The following is a 21,721-nucleotide window of genomic DNA, read 5'->3' on the forward strand; positions in this document are numbered from 1 at the left end:
GCACAAGCAAGCCAATCCTGTTGTCCTGAGTAGAATTTTAATAAATAATGCCATTTGTTTCACTAATTTTAAAAGCTAAATACAAAGATACATCATTTTTGCCCCAGGCAAAAATAATATGGAGCCTACGTGATTACTGTGATTTTTCTGAACCCTATCCAGCAGCACTGCAAAGAGCTCCTGTACTGCTGGTCTGCTTTCTATTTGTGCAGGTTAATTCACAAAGTTCCTATCCTTGTTCGAGTTCCCCTCTTTTTTTCCCCAAGCAGATACATTATTTTACTTTTACAGTCTGGTCATAAACTTGTTAATACAAAAGGGCTGAGTTAACAGATGGATGTTGTGGGGAAAAGCCAGTGGTAAACAAAACTGCATACCTAAATAATAAGAAAATAGATTAATAACCCAAAGCTAACTTCACTCTTTTTCTGTCATATAATTAACTCAGTCACCACTCTTGGTTCAGGTGATGGCTTTCCAACTACCCTGCAATTCATAACCACCATTAAGTAGAAAAGCAACAAAACTACCTGTTAAAAAAACAGGGCCCAATGACAGCAATACACAACTCACCTTTCAGAAACAGAATCGTACTCCTGATGTTCTACTAAGTTTTAATTTAGACAGGTTTAGGTACAATAGAAAAGAAACCTGAAAACACATGCTGTTTTAGTAACAAATACCAGGTTGCCAGATTTGTTACATAGTTTTTGCAAGCTCGAAACTAGGAACAGAAGAAACCCTTAACAGGAGTAGGCTACAGATATGAAAGCTTCAAGGGCATGAGAAGAACTGGCATTCAGGATAAGTGTTTTTTTCACATTGGTACATTTTTGAAGTTTGCCATTAAAAAAACCCCAAGAAAACAAACAAAAAAAACAACCAAAAACCCCACCAAATTTGACAAAAATACATTATACTAATGGTCACTTCTATCTCTAACTGCCTCACATAGAGAGCATTAAGACATTTAGGCACTTGTTTTTTCCCCTAATACTGTTATTTCATTTTAAGCTACATAAAATTGTTTAACACTAAATATGAAAAATGTAAACTTAACTTTCTCCATCAAAAAGTGTTATAAGATCATATTTTTCCTTCTCACCTTAAAAATGCAACCATTTCCTCCCAGGCTGGAGGCTCTTATTTTCACTATTTTGACTTCTCTCTCTCTCTCCTTCTCATTTCCTTTTCCTCTTCCCAAAAGACTTTTTCATAAATAAATTAAAATGAAATAATTAAAATCCATTTGATTTGTAATTCCCATTCATTGGAAAAAAAAAAAAAGGAGATGCAGAAGAAGAAGAAAGACTGCTGAAGCAGGCACATGGATTGCCCAGAACCAAGACTGGGTGACTAGGTGCTTTTGTTTGTTTGGGTGTTTTTGTTTTTATTTTCTTTCCTGATTTTCTGCACTGGGAGGGGAAATGCAAAAGTGGAGAGTTGAGAGAAGACTAAGTTTGAGATCGCTGTTGGTTTTGAGTTTTAAAAAGATATCTGTGAAAGTCCACTGTTCCTTTATGCACAAAGAACCCCAGAAACAAGCTGCAAAAATGTTCCTGATTTCTATTTACAAGTGTCCCTAGTCCCTGCTTGGAGGCCCCAGCCCCTCCCCACTTAGGACCCCAAGTCCACCAGACTGGAGGTGAGAGGGCCCAGCAAGGAGTCCTGGAGTTGATGCTGGTGGGCTTGCAGGCCGTGGCTGGGCTGGGAGGCGGTTAAGCCCGGGAGAGAATAGTTTGAGCTCCTGGCGTGGCCCATATTGCCCTGCAGCAGAAGGACCGAGTTCTGGTCTGGACTTTGGGGAGGTGAGAATTCTTCTTCTGAGCTGGACATGAGCGGCTTGCCCCCTTCCAGAGGAGAGAGTTGATTCTGCTTGTTGGAGGAGGAGTTATTGTTTTCGGTGTTCTCCCTAAGAAATAGAGGACAACACCATATGGTTAAAAAAAAAAAAGTAGGTTAAAAAAAAAGTGTGAGATGGAGGGAGGGGAGCTGGAAGGAGAAAGGGCGGTGGTGCAATCAGTCAAAGACCCAAATGGAGGAGCTCTGCTCTCCTACCCATCTCCAAGGGTCCTGAGAAGAGTGGAGAAATGGGGAGCCCCATACAGAGCTCTTAGGGAGCCAGTCCCTTCCTGTTCCAGATTCTAGAAAGCCAGAGTGGCAGGGCTTATACGAAACACACAATTATTTTTTAAATTTCGTTCAAGGAGTTATTTTAAATACCTATCAAATAACAACACGTTTAGAAGTAGCTTTGAAAATCTTCCAACAAATGGTTGTTGGTGATGAAGAAAATGATCAGGGACAAGCAGTCCCCAATGCACACGTTTGGGGTGAATCAAGTCAATTGTCGTGTTCCCATCTGAGGAAACAATTAAACGTCGAGTTTCCCTGCCCTTGCCCGGAGGTTGCGGTTTCTGAGGCACAGGACAGGTCATGGGAAGTGGTGTCCAGAGCGGCCCAGTGACCTGAGTAAACACAGGGAGCGCAGCCAGTCTCTCCAGTTTCATCAGGTAGTGGGGCCCTCGGGCCTGGCTTGCAGGGCTGCAGTTTTGTAGCTAAAGTCTAACTGGAACCAGTGTCCCTGTCCCTGTGTTACTCCCTCAGTCCTTAGTTCCTCATGCCCCCCTCTCAAACTCCCCACAGACATCCACACAAGCACACCCTTCCCTACCAGGGAAACTTCACGACCCTGCACAGCCGACGAGCGGTTGCGAGGTGCCGGGGATGGAGGGATCAGTCCCGGCACTGGGTGCTGGTCAACCTCAGAATTTGGAAGCCTTGGGCGCTTCCGACTTCTGAGTGCTCGCGCGTCTCCCCCTTTCTCTCCCCTTCCCTACTAATCTCTCTCTCCTCCCGGAAAGCCCGTTTCAGCTGAATGTATCCAAGTCCCCTGCTTGTCTGCCCAGAGTGGAAAGTGGAGGCGACATCTTCCGCCCCCAGGTTCGGAAGCAAACAAAGGAAACCCTGCCTGCCTGGAGCTCAAGTTTCCCCGAAACTCGTCGGCTTCCCGGAGCGCTCTCCTTGAGGTCGCTTCTGCGGCCACTCGCACGCTCTTCCGAATCTCAGTCGGAAACTTCTATGGCGAGCGGATGGAGCAGGGCCAGGTGGCCGGGGGTGGGGGTGGGGGTGGGGGGTGGCACGAGGAGGGTGGAGGCAGAGACAAGTGTTAAAATTATTGCCTTCTGAGCTCCCAGGCGAGAGAAGCCAGAGACTGGAGACGTCTTCCTCGTCCGGGGCGGCGGTCATCCAGACGGACCGGCCGCGGCGCCCGGCCACGCGCGAGGGAGCCCAGAGAGGAGCGATCCTTTCTGAGCTTTGGGCTTAGGGAAGTAAATGCAGCGCCACCTCCCCCCAAATCTCCCTTTTTGTGGATTTTTAAATGACTCCTCCCTTTGTAAGGCTAGTGCGGAATGAAACGGTGACCTCTCGCCCGAAAGACTAGCACGAGAGCGCAAGTTAAGCTCGGAGAGGCAGTGGGGGCACAGCAGAAGTCTCAGGCCAGCGCCACCCCTCCCGGGAGCAAGAGGAGAGAGGTTCGCGACCCTCAGCCTCCACGGAAACCCCTTGTCCTCGCATTACCAATCAACACTCCCTTCTAATTCATCTAGAAGCTCCCTTTCTACTTCCCACCTCTCCCCAAACAGCCAGGGAAGCATTAAAAACAAACTTAGCACCAGTATTTTCTCGACACTCACACCCAAAAGCCCACGCGCGGCGCTCAAATCAAACGAGTCCCCCATCCCTACAGCGACTCAGAGTTCATGAACTTTCGCTGCATTGCTTCGGCGGCCCGGGAGCCGCCCCGCGACCGGCTCCCGAGGTGAAGAGGATGCGGTGGCGAGTGCTGAGGGGGCGGGAAGGGGCGGAGGGGAATGGAAGGCTCCCGGGGTCGCCCAGCAGCGGGAAGTACGCCGCGTACCTTTCCTTGGCGCAGCAGCACGGTCTCTTTGGCCTCCGTCTTAAACCAATTGCTGACCTGGGTGGTGGTGAGCCAGTGGCCTCGGCGCTCCCGCTTCTCACGCGGCGAGGGGTAAGGGTTGTGCGCGACACTCCCGCAGCACGCCCCCGCGACTTCTCCTGAAGCAGTAGCTGGTCTCCTCGCCGTCCCCAGATCGTGCGCGGCAGGGGGAATTTTCGGCGACCCGATATTGCCCACAGCACCCAGGGGTCGGCCGCGCAGCTTCTCGGCCCCACGTAGTGCGCCTTCAAATAGTTGCTGTAGCTTGGGGTGGTTATGTGGCGAGAACTGGTGGCTCTCCAAAATCTTGTAGAGCTCGCGGAAGTTGCCGCGGTGGAAGGCGACCACGGCCTGGCTTCAGCACGCTCTCGTTCTTGTGCAGGTGGTCGCAGGCAGGCACGACCACAAGAACCTGCCCAGGCGCTCCAGGTTCCCACCTTGCTGCAGAACCTCGCACACGCACGCTACTTGTTCCTCCTGCGTAAGCCGAACGACGGCAGCATCGACTGCTGGGCCCTGCCGGGCGCAATGCCCAGGCACAAGCGTAGGGAGAAGAGCCGAAAATGCAGGGGGCGGCGGCCGCAAGGGGGGCGCGGCTGCTCTTAACCCCCTTCTTAAGCCTTCCCCTAGCAGAAAACACAACTCGCGTTTTGGGTATGGGCGGCACCAAAAGCAGAACTAGGAGTGGGGCGGCGCGCGGACTCGGGAGAGGCCGGCTCACTCAGCAGCCTTTCGGGCCTCGCTAGCTCCAGGGTTCCACCCGGTGATGCTGCTCGTTGCCGGGGAACTTGGTTTTCTGGTTCTCCGGCTGCTGCCTTAAAGCGCGCAGCGTCGTCAGCGCTCTGATTGGCTGCGGGCGGCGCCATCCGGGCTGGCCAGCCTGGCACCGCCCGGCAGGGCGGGAGGCCGCACCGCCCGCGAGGGAGGGTGAAGCTGTGGGTGGGGATTGGGAGTGGTGAGAAGAGAAGGACCAAGAGAGGTGGGAAGCAGGTGGAGGGCGGGGGTTTGGGGGAGGGGTGAGGATGGAGCCACGCTGCCCGGGAGCGAGAGGGGGGTGGGGTGGCGTGATCACGTCAGGACCCTGCAATGTGAGCCCCCTCATCCAGTGTCACCTAAGGCAGCCGCGCACATCTCTGAGCGATCAATGACTTCAGGACCTTCTAATTTCCCCCCTCCCTCCGTACCCCTGTCTTTTGCAGACGTGCCCTTTCCCGGTGAGCTCATATTTAATTACCTTAATGTTGGAATGAATAAATAATGAATTGATAAATAGCTTATGGGACGAGATAAATAATACAAGAGCAGACTAGAGCTCAGGGCTGCAGTCGCTGGTAGAGTAGCTTCTCTCCGGACTGGCTCCAGGAGCCAAACCTAATTTCCTCTCCTCTGCCTCCCTACTCCCACCCCCACGCCCCCACCGCCCTCCAAAGGGCACGTGTGCTCCCAGCTGGATAGCGCTTCTCTCATTGTCAGAAGCCCGCGACTATTTGCCACCACGCGCAGTGCCGTTTAGAGCATGATTGCGAAGCAGAGAAAGATTCCGAGGATTCATTTGTGATTTAGCATCTTGATTATGGTTTAAGTCTGCAGGCTCTGGGCTCAGTTTCCCATCAGCGTGGTTGCGATTTCCGAGGCCACCTCCACTACCGCGGAATGCCCAGAAGCTTTACTTGCTATTGGCAAAAATGCTTTGGGAACCTCATACAAAAGGCGCTGGATGGGGTGTAAATTAAATAAAACTGGTGCGGCTCCAATAGCCGTCCGGTTGTAACCTAATCCTTGCCCTGCTCCAAGAGGGACACTTCCCTCAAAGCGAGGACGACAGCGGCTCCAAGAAGATTAAATAAAGAGGTGTGTGTGTGTGTGTGTGTGTGTGCGCGCGCGCGCGCGTTGATTGTAATGCTGGCCTATTTTACTGCCAGAGAATGAGAGATGTCCTGCAATTTAGTCCCATCATCTGTTGTTTTGTGTATGTGTGGAGAATGCTTAGTAAAATTGCACAGACAAGTGAAGCTGTAATTATCGTAAGCCTCATTTACACACCTTGTTCCAAAGCAATTACTGAAAAGATTTTGAAAACAATTAGCATCTCTAAACAAAGATAATCTATTGTCAGTAGCTGAGGCAGGCAGAAGATAAGAACAATGCGTGGAGATAAGGGGAGCCAAATGGTGGAAGGAGAGTGAGGGGGGGGGTGGGTGGGGGGGGGGGGGGGGGGGGGGGGGGGGGTGGGGGGGGGGGGGGGGGGGGGGGGGGGGTGGGGGGGTGACTTTATGACTATACTTATCTCTGATTAGATAAGTTCAAAAACAGAATTGTAAGTACACTTCAAAAGTACTTTTGATTTAAATGCACCCTCTTAGTGAATGCAAAGAACAGACTGTAGACTCTTTAAACTTTTTGTCTTCTTGAAATGTTTTGATTCCACCAGCCAAAGCCCAGCTCCACAAAACCCTTTGCATATTGAGACACGAGTGGGAAAAGGAACAACACCGTGCGGGTTTCCCCCTGTATTATTTATATGGTTTTAAAACAATGCACCCAGTCCAGTATACCCTGTAATGTACATTTTAAACTCATGAAGGGTTTCCACCTCCTGGCCACCTCTCCAGAGATACCAAGCAGAGGGAAGCTGCTTCTCTGCTGAACTCCCACACAATGCTTTTTGCATCCTTGAAACCCTGCAGTATCCCATGCAATTAGACCTTGGAAACAGATGCTGATATTTCATTACATTTAGAATTGTTTTTAAGTGCATTTAATGGTTGCACATTATTTCAAAAGAACCCCTACCACATGGTGTGCGCAGTGACTTACTTTCTAAGCTGGAAGCCTGGCATGGCTGAGCCCAAGCCCATGTGTCTGGTAATTTTCCCTTGCGTTCTTATTTTAGTACTCATGATGTTTCGGATGAAGTCTTAAGAAGCTGCAGTGTCCTGCCAGAAGGAATGTCTCTGCTTGGAACAGTCCTCATTGACATGGCAGCTGTGTGAGGACCGGAACGGAGGTTTAAACTTGGCTCTAAAACTCAGTTAATACCCTAAAGTCTAGAGCAAGTGCGCAGAATTACAGTGTGTGGTGCAAGGTCTCTTAAAAGACAAACAGTTGAGTATGGGGTGTGTTTTATAATTAACAATTTTATATCAGGAAATGAGGCATAACTTGGACAAATAAGGGCAGTTATAAATTTACAAGGGATGACGGCGGGCAGAAAGATGGCAATTAGACACCAATATAACCACCTTTTCCCGGGTTACTCCAGACCTCCCTGCCCACTACTTTTCATTTGTCTTCAAAAGACGCCAGGACGTCCTAGAGCGTGGTGATACCTGGGAAGCTGACCCTGTGGATGCTGTGGTTGCAGCAAGCACCAGGGTTGCTGAGGAGCGGTACTCAATCTCAGAGGCCCTGCCGAGTCCCCGCCAGCCCTTCTCGTTGCGTTTAACCCAATAGACCGCGTAACTAGAAAGGAAAAGTGCTATTCGCTTTGTACTAACGAGACTACCTGCTATTTCGATCCCTTGGTTAGGGGAACCAATTGTTATAAGTGTTAATTATTGGCTCGGATATAAGGTTTCCCAAAATGGAACCTTTCACTGAAAACCACTAAAAGAGGTAAAATGACATGAATTTACAAACCACATAAACCAAATGATCCATTTTAAATCGCACACAGAAAGGTTTGAGTTGTTCTAGTAACTTAAAACCCTTGCTGTCAATGCAAATCACACGAAAAACAGAGATGCGTCGGAGATTTAAAGGGAACGTGCAACTCTAGCTGCCGCCCTCGCCGCATCTTGGCTCCCGAGGGCAACGCGCTGGCAAAGGGTGCCCGACGCCGGGTTTAGCTCTTATGTGCCTCCTCTATGCAGGTAATGGCCGGGGTGCGCACAACTGGTCTTATGGGAAAGCCAAAGCGGAGGCGCTAGTTGCTGCTGGAGTTTCTGGCTGAGTTGACATGAGGCCTTGGTTCAAAAACCACTGGCTAGAACCCACGTCTTTCCCTTCTGGCTTGCAGCGCGATGCTTTGGGGTTCCAGGCCCGCTTTCTTGGAATTCCTTCACCATCAAGAACAGCGGGGATCCTGCTTTAACTACTGGTAATTTGGAAGGGAAGGACGTCGGGAGATGTTTCTTCAACGAATTAGCATCATCGCTCAGGGGCAGTGCGGAGACCCCCCAAATCCTGGTTAAAGTGACAACATTCATCTTTTTCCTCTGCTTGTTCGGAAACTCCCGGTGTCCTCGACCCTGGGCATCCCGGGCTCCGACGACCTGCGCGGCGCCGCGGGAGCAGCCTCCCACCTGCCTCCTGGGGGACTCTGCTCCCCGCGAGGTCTGAATAGGCCGAGAGCTCAGGCAGGGCGATCTGCGGACCCGGAGAAGAGAAACTCAAAACCAGTCCATTAGTAAATGAGTTTTGTGTTGTCAAGGTTCTTTCCCATCCACTTGCTGTTCTGAAAAATAGATCACGTTTCGTTATCTTTAGTGGGAATCTGCAATGCGACACCGGATCCGTGCGGCCCCCACCTCTCCACCTCCCTCTCTTCCAGCCGCGCTAGGCCGGCCGAGAGGGGAGTCTGTCGGCCTCCTCAGCTTATTTCTGAACAATGAAGATTTGTCTGTTCCCTTAATATATTTATGTATGTATGGAGGGAGGGAGGGAGTTTTCTCCTGGAAGCGGGAAGCGCGCGAACAGAGCCTCCCGCTTCCTTGGTGCAAAAACTCAACGACAGCCCAGGACGCCAGGACGGCTGTCCCCAGCCCACACCTGGACAAACATAGCTGCGAGCCCGCTAGCTGTTAAAAACCCTGCCGCCCCGCGCGGGTCCCGAAAATACAGTCTCCACATTGTCCGGGGGTGGAGGAAGGGAGAGAGAGGGAAAGACAGAGACGCCGCGGAGAGGGAACTCAGATTGCGGAGCCGGGGGTGTATGCGGAGGAGCTGCCCTCTCCCTCTGCGTGTGCGCTCACGCCTGGTCCCGTCTCTCTGTGTGTCTCATTCTGTCGCGTTCTCTCCTCCCCGTCTGAAAGAGGAAGCTCTGTTCATGTTGTGTGAGAACCTCTGTTTCTCATTCTTTTATTCTCCTTCAGTCTCTCTCATCTCCACGTCACCACCTCTCCCTCTCTTTCGGCCTCATTCTTCTTGTTTCTCCCCTTCCCTCCATCTCTCTCTCCCTGGTACACCCCCACCCCGCACACTCCTCTTTGATCTCTATTTCTCTCTCTTCATTCTCCTCCCTTCCGAAGGCTATGGGCGCCTGAACCTGTTTCTTTCTGCCCTGACCACGCACTGTGATGTTGCATAGCCATTGTACTGATGTCATGAACCAAGGTGACTCTGAAGTCTCAGCAGGGGCTGGGCTCAGTCAATGGGACCCCCTGACGCTGAGTGGTGGGATTGTCAAAAGGTGGGGGCACCGTTACGTAGAGCAGAAGAAAATGGGTTGGCCATCCGAGGGGAGAAGGACCGACTGCAGCTGAGCTCTGAGGAAGCTCAGGCCCAGGGACTCACCAACTGCCAGGTTTGAGCCAGAAGATGCCACTCAACACCAGATGCCAAACACCTTTCTGGAAAGTGAAAGAAAGTGTTATAAGAACCCATTTGTAAGAATTTAAGACACTCTTATTCCCCTTCTCTTTATTCGTGTCACCTTAGGGCGATTTTACAAAAAGATACTCCCGGGGAGTCCTTATCTTCCATTGAGTTTCCAATCAGCTTTTTTCTCAATTAATGTACATCCTGAATACTGCATCTGTCTAAGCTAAGAAGAATTTCCTTTTGGGAGGTGAAAGCCTGCAGCTCCTCCTGTTCTGAGGAAAGTGCCAGTGACAGTAATGCAGGGTGACACTAAATAAACAGTTAGGGCGGACTGGAAAGATGGAGTTAATTATCCAGTGAGCTGCATTTCAGCCCAGACCATCAGGGGCTGATTTGTTTTGGCTCAGAGTCGGAGGAAGGAGACAAACCACTCTTCTCTACTTCTGCTAGGGATCCCGATCATTGGTTTCTCAAACAAAACAAAAACAACTACCCAGGTACCACTACTTTGATTAAAATTTGGTTTATTACTCTTGCAGAATCTGAAAAAAAATCATCCATTCCATTGTCCCATAGCCCTGGAGGGAAGACCCAGAGTGACCCAAAAATGCACTCCCAAAATCTTTTTTCAGAGGCCTATTGGTAAGGAAAGTGGACATCCAGCAACCCTCTCCATCTCTTCATGTGGATTCTTGCAATAAGTTTATATAACTGCGTGTTTAGAAAAACTAAGATGTTAGCCTAGTCTTCACCACGGTTTTTACTGCCCGCCCCCTCAAAAAAAAATCAGGCTTCGTGAAATTTTAGATGCAATTAGATTTATTGTTTGCGTGATTCACTGACTATCCGGTTTCCTCAGGTAAGCCTGCACTTACATATAAATCCTAGTAATTTAAAACGTCTCCCTCCCCACTTTGCTCTTCCCTGCCTCCACTCACGTCCCCACCCTGCCACATTCTGATATTAATAATCCCCGTCTGCCCCTCTTTCCGGGTCATTACGGTACTGCTGGTCTCTAATCAATCCTAATGCGATGGCAATTGGAGTCCCTGATGACTGCGGCTCGGGTTTCTTGTAATGGCTCTACCACATTTTCCTGGACCTCCTTCTTTAACCTGAGATGCCAGGGGGACGAGTCCCTTCTCTGCTGCTGATTACTTCAAGATGTGGGGGCTAGTTCGAGCAGAAGGAGAAAGAGACACGCGCACAGCGTGGCTACTACTGCGGGCTGGGTGGCTGGGGTGAACACGGCGTCTGCCACCCCGACGCACGCACCCGAACGCCTTTCACTACTCTCTCTTTACTACCTCCTCCCCCCATATTCCAGGCCCAAACTCACCCTGGCAGACCGAAATGAAGATTTTTAGAGCTTTTTTTTTCCCTGGTGCAGAGACGCCTCTTAGTCTCGGCCTCTCCAGTTCTTCCGAGTTCCTAGCCTGCGGCGCCTCCCGGGCTCCTAGGCCAGGCCTACCCGTTGCACTGGAGTGAACGCCTCTTCCCATTCCTCAGAGCCGGCTCCTCTTTCCTCCCTTTTTTTTTTTTTCTTTCCTCCCATTACCACCCATTCTTCTCAATTTTAGTGTAGTTGTCACCGAATAGGAATTGAATTCTTCCCTATCTCCCTCGCTGACCCTTGACCTCTCTTCCTTCCTAACCCCGCAGTGCCTGATGCTCCCAACCTGTTCCGGACCCACAGCTGGGGCCACAAGACTGGCAGGGTCTTGTGTGGACACGAGCACTCCTTTCCCGATCTCTAAGGGTCCATCGCTCAGAATCCTTAACCCCTAGAGACAAAGGTCCAACCCTTCTTTCTGCAGGTGCCTTTGGAAGAGAGGACCTATAGCGGGAGCTTGAGCCAGGCCTCCCTCGCCCCGGTTTCAATCTTTTCGCTCACTTCTACCCCTCGTGCAGGCCCGGCACCGAGGCGATCAGCACTTTCGCGGCTTTTGTATTGTTGCATTTCTCAGACTAACGCCATTTAGCGTAACCCGAGCCCAGGATAATTGCCGCGTGCCGCGCGCCGCGATACTTTTAAAAAAAGATAATGCTTCTGAATTGAGGAAGAAAGTACTTCGGACAAATTGGGCGCTGAGCTGTCGAGAAGGATCGCTTTGTTAGGGGAGGCGGGTGGTTTGTGACTCAATTAGTGCGTTTCTGGGATCCGCCTGCGCTCTGCAGCCGGGTCAGCTCGAGGCGAACTCCCTCCCGTAGCTCCCGGGCGCCAGGAAGGGTTGCGTTGGGGAGGGGTGGGGAGCACTTCAGGCCTGTACCTAGGTCGGGGCAAATCCAAACTATGGAAAACGTTTTTTAATCCCACACGAGTACATTGTTTGGGTTCTAAAGGATCCAGATTTTCGCGGACAGAAGCTTGGTTGTCTCTGCTCCCGACTGCGCCGCGCGGCATTAGTCTAAATCGCCAGTCCTCTGAGCTGTGGGGAAAAACAGACACTGGGTGGAGGGTGCTGGGAAGGTGCCCACTCACCCAGGCCTCTGCGTGCGTCTGGCCCACCAGCCTGGGCACGGATTTTGCAACAACGTTTCCAATACCACTGCTGTACTTGGCGCAGCCCTCCTGGAAGCCGGCAGGGTGAGGTTTCAAGGCAGCCCGCGGACCGCGAGGGGCGCTTTGGGGGCTGGGAACAAGGCCGTAAGAATTTTCTTTTCCTCTCCTGAAGTTCATCCGCCACCCCCACCTATCACCCCGCACGCAAGCCGGGCCCTCCTTTCGTAGGCCCATCTTGGAGTCCAGGGTAAGTTGCTCTGCCAGGTGCGCGCGCCGGCCCAACTCGCAGCGCGCCAGAGCTGGGGAGGGCTCGCCGCGCCACCCGCTCGCGGCCCCGCCCCTAGCAGGCTTTGCGCCGCCGGGGGCTGCGGGGCCCCAGCCGAGCCGAGTCGGCCACACCAGGAACCCTCCCGGGAGGCGCTCGGGGAGTCTCGGGCGCCGCGGCTGCGTGGGGGACGGCCCTGCCCAGCCATGCGGCCAGAGGTCCGGCGTTCCGGCCTTCCCAGCCCGGGGGTCCGGACCTGAGCAGGCTTCGGACCCCGCCGCTTTCTCGGGTTGTTCGCCGAGGCGGTTATAGGGGCGTGAGGGAGGAGGGGACAGGGCTCGTTGGGGGTTGGGGAGGAGGGAGGCGGGGGCGAGAACGAGGCTGGGAGGTCAGCGGAGCAAGGAGAGGACGCAGGCCCACGGCGGACGCGGCTGGAGGAGAGAGAGGGCGCTGTCTTCCTGGCAAAAGAGTCTGACCCACAGGAACCGAAACAAAACAAAACAGAAAGAAGAGAAAGGCCGCTCGGTTGAGCCTCCAGGGTGAGGGGCTTAAGGCGGGGAGGAGCTAGAGAGGCACAGCAGATTCCCAGCCCACCGCCCGGGACCTGCTGGGCCGGCCCTTCCGGGCCCTGCCAGCGCCCCGTAGCCCCGGGCGGGACTCACAAGAAGGGAACATTCTTTGGCCCCTTTAGCACTCCGCGCTGTTGCCTTCCTTCAGGACCATCCCTTCCCCGGAGAACTGGAGGTATCGCAGTCGCGGTAGGCTTGGCGACGCTTCCCGGGCGATTGAGGAGCCCCAGTTTGCCGGCGGCGAGGGGGAGGAGAGTTGGGAAACGGATCCCCTTTTCCCGAGCGAAGCCCTCTTTTTCAGTTTTGTGAGTCCTGCGGAAGGGAGCTGCGATGCCAGCCGATTTTTTTTCTTTCACATCCAAGCGCCGAAGCAGGTGGTCCCACCTGGTTTGGCGGTACTTTGCACAGGAACAACCAAGAGATAGAAGACCCCATTATTTACTGTCACCAGTTGGCCGGAGCAGACACTCGGAGACCAGAGGGCCACGCAGACAATTACTATCAAACATTCTCCATCCAAACTCACAAATCTAAAAACTGAATTTATATTAATTCGGGAGAAACTGCTATCCCTCTATTCCAAAAGTCCATACTCATCTGTCACGCCCAAAGGATAATGTGTTCTTGGCTTTCCATGCTCATCATAAAACAGGCAAAGCAAAACAAAAGGAGCCCAAACTCACTCATCTTCTGTCTTGAAAGGTCCCTCTGTATTAATGGACGTTGTTAAAGGCCCTCCTGATAACTAGAAGAGATCATCTCCTTACATGTCCGCCCCCTGAGAGTCTCAAGCTCCAGTCTCCATGTGAAATTCCTGGAGAGTTGTGACTCTTCCATAACCCTTTCATCAGAATTCATGTAGCCCTGTTGTTCCGCCTTTGGCAAGAGAGCTGTTTCCTAGGAGTAACTGGGTGGGCTTCAGTCCGCCTGCCTCTTCACATTGAGAAACGCTTCTCTTGTGGGAACGTCTGTTTCTATTCACCCGATTTTGTAATTTCTTTGATCAGCCTAAATATTTTCTTGGCAAACGGAAATTGACCATGCCATGAATATGATAACAACCTGCTTAGAAAAAAAAGCTATTTTGTTTCCAAGCAGCAGAAAAAGGGGGCGGGGGGGCTAGCTGGTAGAATGTCTGTAACAGATTCCTGCACATATATATTTTCTGCATTCTCTAAAGCGGCTTTGAGGAAAGCTGCCTTTTCCCCTAATATAGTTTCTTCCCTTTCTCTCCTCCCTTCAGATAAACACACACCTGGTCTCTTAAAAGTCTTTGATAGTCTTTATTAAAAAAAAAAAAAAAAGAACTTCAATGGATGCCTCTGGAGAATTTCCCTTTAAAACATAGATGAAAGGCAAGGTTAATACAATGTTCTCTTAATCCCTTTGCCTTCTGAGTCAAAATAAATATTTTCTTCTGCATGTGATTGTACATCCTGCCATTTGGCTGTGGCTATAAGCAAATCGACCGGTAATAAAAGTGTTTGGAGGCTGTGTATTAAATGCAGTTCTCTTGAAATCAAGGCGGGGGGGGGGGAAGCTTTACTTCACAGGCAAGAGTTGGTGGGTTTCTGAAAAAGCTGCAAGAAAAAGACCTTTCACCTCTCATTAGTGATGCCATCAGTGCTCCAGCAGAGTGGAGCTGAGGTCATGTTACATATGGCACACAGTCTGCTCAGCACTTGAAACGTCAGCTTTGAAATTTTAGAGAGGGGAAAGGTCATCTTTAATAAGCTAAAGTCTGGGGCTCCCATTGCCCTCGTTGCAAACTGGGTGGGTGTCCATATGCTTCAAACCTTCTGGGTAAGTTTTTTTTTTTTAATTTGCAGTTTTAAGCTGATTTTTGTTTCCTATCTTCATTGAAGCTATAATGTTTTCAGCTGCTAATGCTCCAAAGGCCTTTCATTTTTATAGCAACTCTGTCATCTTTCCTTTTCTTTTCATGCAATCATAAAACCGTCTGTTCTGAGTGATAGCTTTTTAGAACTTAACTTCCCAGGAGAAATGAAGTGTATCTGTCCATCTGCATACATGGATCCAGACATGTGGGCTATAAGGTTACCCTTCTGAGTGGGTAATTTAGACTTCACTCTTCTACACTACATAATTTACTGAACCTTCAAAACATTAAAACTTCCATATTATGTAAAAGCTCTAGTTTCTGAAACTTCCTGGGTACTACTAAAATTTTTCATGCCAGTTACTGAAATTTCACATTTTATTTTTACCATGTGGAGGAAACTCTCAAATCAGAATATATCGATTCTTCCAAAAGGCTTAAAGTTAAGGCTAATTGACAGATGCTATGATGGTAGATACAATACTGAAAAAAGAGTGCTAATATCTCACTTCCTTGTTCACAAAATATTAGGAACATTTGTGAATGTTTAATCTCATATTTGTTCAAGAAATTAAGTCAACCAAACACAAGCTTCTGAACTATCCCCAGATCCCTTTTTAGCTACCGTCAAGGTGGATATAAATATTTTTCTTTCATGTAACTCTACAAGGGACTTCTCAGTAGTGATTTATCATTTGCTCAGTTCCAGAAACTTTTTTCCCATATGGGTCTACAGTCCAAGGGGAGCAGCCTCACCAAAGTTAACATGCATTCCTATCTTACTTTCCTGTCTATCTGTCAGTCCATTTTATCTGTTTATCAGGGCAGATTTTAGTTGTTTCTTCAGGTTTTTCTTCTCACATAAAAGTTACATAGTTTTTCCTTGTAAAATAAACTTTAGAAAATAAGGCAACTATTTGTGATAATCAGATGCAAACAGTAAACTCAATGATACTAAAAAATTCCTTCTCCCACTGCAAATTGAAAAAGTCTAAAGGATTTAATGATTGTAATATGCAGATGTGTTGATTTGGTTCTGTTTCTAGTTAGATTCTCAAAAATGCTTAATTCTGGGTGAGCAAAAATGTTTAAAAACAGTCTGCATACTAGCAGCTGGAAATATAGATGGTAGGATGATTTCACAACCCAGAACGACATCAAGTAAATAATTTATTTCTAATCACCTTCCCACATTAAGGTTTACTGCTAATAAGCTAGTGGACTTTTTGATACTTTAGCTAACCCAAAGTACTTGAGGCTTTGATGACCCAAATGGTTTAGTAAGTCAATCAATCTAGTCAATACAAAGTCAAGGTAAAGATACAGGCACTGTAGCCCTAGGAGTGCTTGAATGGGAGGAAGGTAGTGCTGCCTCTTCTGGTTTTTGACTAAATTTTAAAGCTCCCCAAAATACTCTGGGAAAATTTAAGAGCAGAGCACGTCACTGCAGTTAAGTCTGAAAAACAGGAAGTGGAATATTTCAAGAGGCAGGTTCATCACTGACAGGTCGATAACTCATTAAAGGCCTATAAAAGGAGTACTAATAACTTACACTTTTTATAGGATTCCTCACTCAACAACCTTTAACAAGTTACAAGCCAGATCTTATTCATCTCCTTGGAATTTTGTAATAAGGATATTATTCTTATTACAGAGTGATTATCCCTATTACAAAAATATGGTAAAGAGATTGTATAATTTGCCCATGGAATTATAGTCAGAGGCAGTTTGGGGATTAGAGCTATTAATCCTAGATCCTTCACAACTTATCTAAAAAGCACTTTGCCATAAAGAGACCATGATTAAAGTGATTTGGACTTAGTTCTTATGAATTCTCCTTAGTCCTTAAGGGGAATAAAATGTTATTCTCTTTAATTTAGACTATATAATTCAGGTTCAAGATTTTTTTCAGGTTCAAGAACCAGAAAAATTTCCTAAGTGTCTTTAAATCACCAAGAAAAAGAAAATGTAACATGAAGAGACTTCAGTTCACAAAGCCTGGTAGTTCTTCCATCCTGGAAATAAACCATAGTCTCAGTTGGTGCAAATGTCATGTGGGAGGAGACATCTAGATTACAGAACCATGAGGTAACTACTACAGCTTAACTGTCCCACAGAGAAGCTGCTAAGTGTTCATAAACAGGGTTATGATAGAATACATATTCTATGACAAGATTTGGCCTATACTATCAATGCTTATAATTCCTTCTTTGGCTTATGTAGAAGAAATACTAGACATCCCAGAAAATTAGGACTTGGTTAATATTGAGGGCAGTGCTTCGTAAATTTCAGGGGGCATGCAAATGACCTGAGGCATTTGTAAAAATGCAGCTTTACTGGGCCCTCCCTATACCTAGAGGTTTTGATTCCCTAGGTTTGAATTGGGGCCCTGGAATTTGCATTTTAACAAGCATCCTGGGTAATTTTAATAGGATCTGTTCCTAGGCCATTCTTTGAGAAGAAACATTTGCTTTGCCTGAGGTAGCAGCATAAAAAAAAGGAAGGTTCTGTCAGAGGGTATAAAGTTTAAACTCCAAACATTGACCTAACCAGAATTTACTTTTCTTTGTATGATTTGTGAAAGAGGAATTTTAGATTAGGCTTTAAAAAAAAAGATTTTATTTATTTATTTTTAGAGAGGGAAGGGAGGAAAAGAGAGAGAGAGAGAAACATCAATGTGCAGTTGCTGGGGGCTGTGGCCTGCAACCTAGGCATGTGCCCTGACTGGGAATTGAACCTTTGACACTTTGGTTTGCAGCCCATGCTCAATCCATGAGCTACGCCAACCAGGGCTTAAATTGGGCTTTTACTAGGGAGGAGACTCTTCGGGTTTCTGAAGAATTTTGTAGGAATTAAAATGTTCCCAGGTAATAATTAGATAGGAAATCTTTTGTCTTCCTTCCCAAGTTATTGCTTCTGCTGAATGGCTTAGCAGGAAAGTGACACCAGACCAGGAAAATGAGACAAGAAAGAAAAATCCTAGAAGAAAATCCAAGCATCAGTCACAAAAATTAAGCAAATCTCATTGGCCAAAGAACAGTGCGTAGGAGCATGATAGAAAACAAGGAGCCGGTTTTCTCCTGAATGCCACCTTAAAAATCGAATGTTTTTAAAACATCTGTCAATGTGCATGGCCCCTTTAGAATAGAGTAACCCAATTGGGCCCCCCTCCCCCAAGATCTTCAAGAAATGGAAGTACTCTGGGGAGTTGCCACAATATAATACAAGGAATCCAAAATAAAGTCTAAAAGGAAGTTAAAAGTGTCTGTCTACACCACAAGTAGTGGCTATTTGTTGCTTATAAAGGCATAGAAAAGGTTTTTCAAGAAAGAACACAACCACATGAATCATGCCTTCTTGCTTTTTAAGAAAAATTTTATTTATTTATTTTAAGAGAAGGAGAAAGAGAGGGAGAGAAGTATCAATGTGTGGTTGCCTCTCATGTGGTCCCCACCGGGGACCTGGTCCGCAACCCAAGCATGTGCCCTGACTGGGAATCAAACTGGTAACACTTTGGTTCAGAACCTGCACTCAATCCACTGAGCTATGCCAGCCAGGGCGCCTTCTTGCTTTTAAGAGGGAGATTAAATAATGGAAAAGGTTAATAATCATAACTTATTATTTTTCTTCCTTTAAATACCATTTGAAAATGAGATCGTGGGAACATAGACACCAGACTCTTTACTGCTGGAAGAGGCCAAGAAGTAAGTCGTTGAGCCTGCCACTGCCTGCCACTATAAGTAGAATACCTCAGAAAACACTCTTGATGAGACACCCCCCAGCTCTGCTTGAACACTTGGGTGTTGGAGAACTCACTATCTCACATCTGTTTTGCATGGTTCAGGACTCACCAAAACAAGAAAGACATGCATGGTGGTAAAAAAAAAAAAATCACATGGAACCCATGATCCTGTACAAACTAGATAACATGTGAGAGAAACATGGAGGGGAGTCTCCTAATTACCTGTTGGTCAAGTTAGGAAGTTAGAGTAAACTACTAGCTAAACTGCTTTCTCAAGTTTCCATTTTAGGCTTTTCTACTGTTTGCCCACTGCTGGAGTTCAGTATAGGAGAAGTAAATATTGTCATTTCAAATAAAGAACTGTTTATTATATAACAGAACAGAGGTTGCCTTCTATTTTTGAGACTCTGCTGAGTTAATTGGGGACAGTAGCCAAAGCAGCTGCCCTGGAGATGGTGTTTTCCAACAGCTCCAGTCCTGAAAGCTAAACTGGGTTCATGTTTGCCTACAAAGTGGCAATCACATTGTTCCTTTCATTGAATGTTCTTTGGCTCCTGTTGGGGTTGAGTAAGTGGGGGCACCATTTGTACTACTTGACCAGCCTATTTGACTCCTGCAGTGAGGGGAAAACTTAAGCCAAGACAGATCAAAGCCGAACTCGCTACCTTTAAAGGGATTCAGCCCAGACATTTCTCAATGAAAGGGGAAAGATTGACGAATGCCGATGTCCATCTAAATCAGGGGTTCCAAAATTTTGATAGGTTGGGGACAGGGATTAGTGTTTTTAATAATTTTTCCACATCCATTTTGATAGACATGTTGTGTGTTGCCCACATTTTAGAAACATTGACATCATAAACTACATTGATAAGGAAAAGAAATCTGACTGAGTGGTAATTTAAGATAAATAGATGCAAAGTTTTTGCTTAATAAAAGAATGTTTTTTCAGCCCTGGCAGGGTAGTTCAGTTGGTTAGAGCATTGTACCCTGTAATCCCAGGTTTGATCTGCAGTCAGGACACATATAGGAATCAACCAATAAATGCATATCAATCTCTCTCTCTCTTAAAAGAAAGAAAAACAAAAAAGAAAAAGAAAAGTGAAGGAGGAGGAAAGAAAAGAAGGAAAAGAAAAATGAATAAGTAAACATTAAAAAATAAAAGAACATTTTCAGAAATAATAGCTTGCACTTCTATAATGCTTTCTATTTTTCAAAGGGCTTCTTACATTTGGTCCTCACTTATGGGATGGATGAGAGGAATGATATTATTAACTCCATTTACTAATAAAGAAATTGAGGTAAGAGATTGTGGGTGACTGGATCTATGGTGGAATGGAGGCTATAAGCCTAAGCTTTCCCATCTCTGTTGACCCAGTTCTTAGTCTCACTTCTAGTAGGTCAAAATATATCGTGTACCTCAAACTTTTTAATGGCTATAAGATATTTCATGGATTTAAAAAATTTATATAACTATTCTCTTATTGATAGACATGTCTTTTTGCCAAACTTTTTCTTTTCTAAATAATGATTCCATGACTGTTTTTACACACATGTCTTTGAATACTTGTGACTATTTTAATAGGGTAAATTGCTAAAAGTAAAATTACTGAGTCAAAGGGAATGTATATTAAAATTCTGATGAATATTGCTAAATTGTCCTTCAAAATTTGTGTTCTTTTGCACCCCCCTTGACGGTATATAATATACTGTCTTTCCTCAAATGCCTATCTATACTATTTAATCTTTACCATTCCTATTGGGAAAATGTGGCTAATTTTAAATGTCATTATAATTAAGTTTAGCATCTTTAAATTATGTCTAAAATAGATATGAGATAGGAAAATGTAAAAATCTGAAGTGTACAGCTCAATGACTTTTTGCTCATGTATACACCTGAGTGACCACCATCCAGATCAAGATACAAAAACATCTTCATTTCCTCAGAAAGTTCTCCTCTTGCCCCCTTACCCACCCACCCCTAATCCCTCTTTTGACTCTGTCAACATCGATTCACTTTGCCTGTTCTTGAATTTGGTATAAAGGAAATCAAACTGTTTTATGATGTCCTCCTTTGCTCAACATAACATCTGCATTCATCCATGTTGTTGTGTGTTAATTCTTTTTTTTATTGTTTTGTATTACATTATATGAATATACAATAGATTAGTAATCCATCCTCCTGCTGATGGATATTGAGTTGTTTCTAGTTTTTTACTGTATTGAGTAAAGCTGCTTATGACATCCTTGCTTATAGTCTTTATTGGGCATACATACTCATTTCCCTTGGTCATATACCTAGAGTAGAATTGCTGAATCATAGAGTAGGTGTATGTTTAACTTTAATAGACACTGCCGAATAGTTTTCTAAAGTTACACTCCCAGCAGCAATTGTATGAGAGTTCCACCTGCTCCCCATCCTTCCCAATACTAAGTGTTTTGAGTCTTTTAAGTTTTAGATACATAATAGTTTCCTGTGGTTTTATTTTTTGTTTCCTGATGAATAATGATGTTGACCATCTTTCCATATGCTTATTAGCTATTTGGATATTCTCTTTTGTGTGATGCTTGTTCAAGCCTTTTTCCCATTCTTTAAATGGTTTATGTGTGGGCTTTTTGTCTTATCTTATTTGTGTGAGTTGTTTATTCATTCTGATATAACCCTTTGTCATAGATAGATAGGCAAAATATTATCCTAGTTTTGTGACTTGCTGTTTGCTCTCAAACTGATATTTTGAAAATTGTTTTAATTTATTGGTTTTAAAGAGACGGAGGAAAGGAGGCAGTGGGGGAGAGGGGGGGGAGAGATTTGTTGTTCTACTTATTGATTGAGTCTTGTATGTGCCCTGAATGAGGATCAAGCCCACAACCTTGGTGTATCAGGGTGACACTCTAATCAACTAAGCCACCTGACTAGTATCAAACTGATGTTTTTTTTTTTTTTTAAGAAGTCTGTTTTTTTTTTTAAAGATTTTTATTTATTTATTTTTAGGGAGGGGAGAGGAAGAAGAGAGAGAGAGAGAGAGAGAGAGAGAGAGAGAGAGAGAGAGAGAGAGAGAGAGAGAGGGAAACATCAATGTGCGGTTGCTGGGGTTATGGCCTGCAACCCAGGAATGTACCCTGGCTGGGAATCGAACCTGGGACACTTTGGTTCCCAGCCCACGCTCAATCCACTGAGCTATGCCAGCCAGGGCGTCAAACTGATGTTTTTAATAAAAGTTCTTAATTTCAATTAAGTCCAATTATGTTTTTATTCTTTGACGGTTATTCTTTTGTATTCTAGTTAAGAAAGCTTTATCAACC

At 46.6% G+C, this 21,721-nt stretch overlaps 1 protein-coding gene and 1 long non-coding RNA gene across 2 annotated transcripts; one reads left to right on the forward strand and one right to left on the reverse strand.

Moving 5' to 3' along the window:
- Nucleotides 1-266: 266 nt before the first annotated feature.
- Nucleotides 267-4,778, reverse strand: SIX1 (SIX homeobox 1). Its single transcript, XM_036010670.1, is given in 9 exon segments — nucleotides 267-1,912; nucleotides 3,923-3,961; nucleotides 3,963-4,052; nucleotides 4,054-4,109; nucleotides 4,111-4,144; nucleotides 4,146-4,316; nucleotides 4,318-4,360; nucleotides 4,363-4,441; nucleotides 4,444-4,778. Coding segments are annotated over 9 exon segments (828 nt in total). The 5' UTR covers nucleotides 4,465-4,778; the 3' UTR covers nucleotides 267-1,617.
- Nucleotides 4,779-12,690: 7,912 nt separating this feature from the next.
- Nucleotides 12,691-15,629, forward strand: LOC118497087. Its single transcript, XR_004899639.1, has 2 exons — nucleotides 12,691-12,809; nucleotides 13,141-15,629. It is a non-coding gene; the product is annotated as an uncharacterized LOC118497087 (long non-coding RNA).
- Nucleotides 15,630-21,721: the final 6,092 nt, after the last annotated feature.

Source organism: Phyllostomus discolor, chromosome 1, assembly GCF_004126475.2.
Source record: "Phyllostomus discolor isolate MPI-MPIP mPhyDis1 chromosome 1, mPhyDis1.pri.v3, whole genome shotgun sequence".
NCBI lineage: Eukaryota > Metazoa > Chordata > Mammalia > Chiroptera > Phyllostomidae > Phyllostomus > Phyllostomus discolor.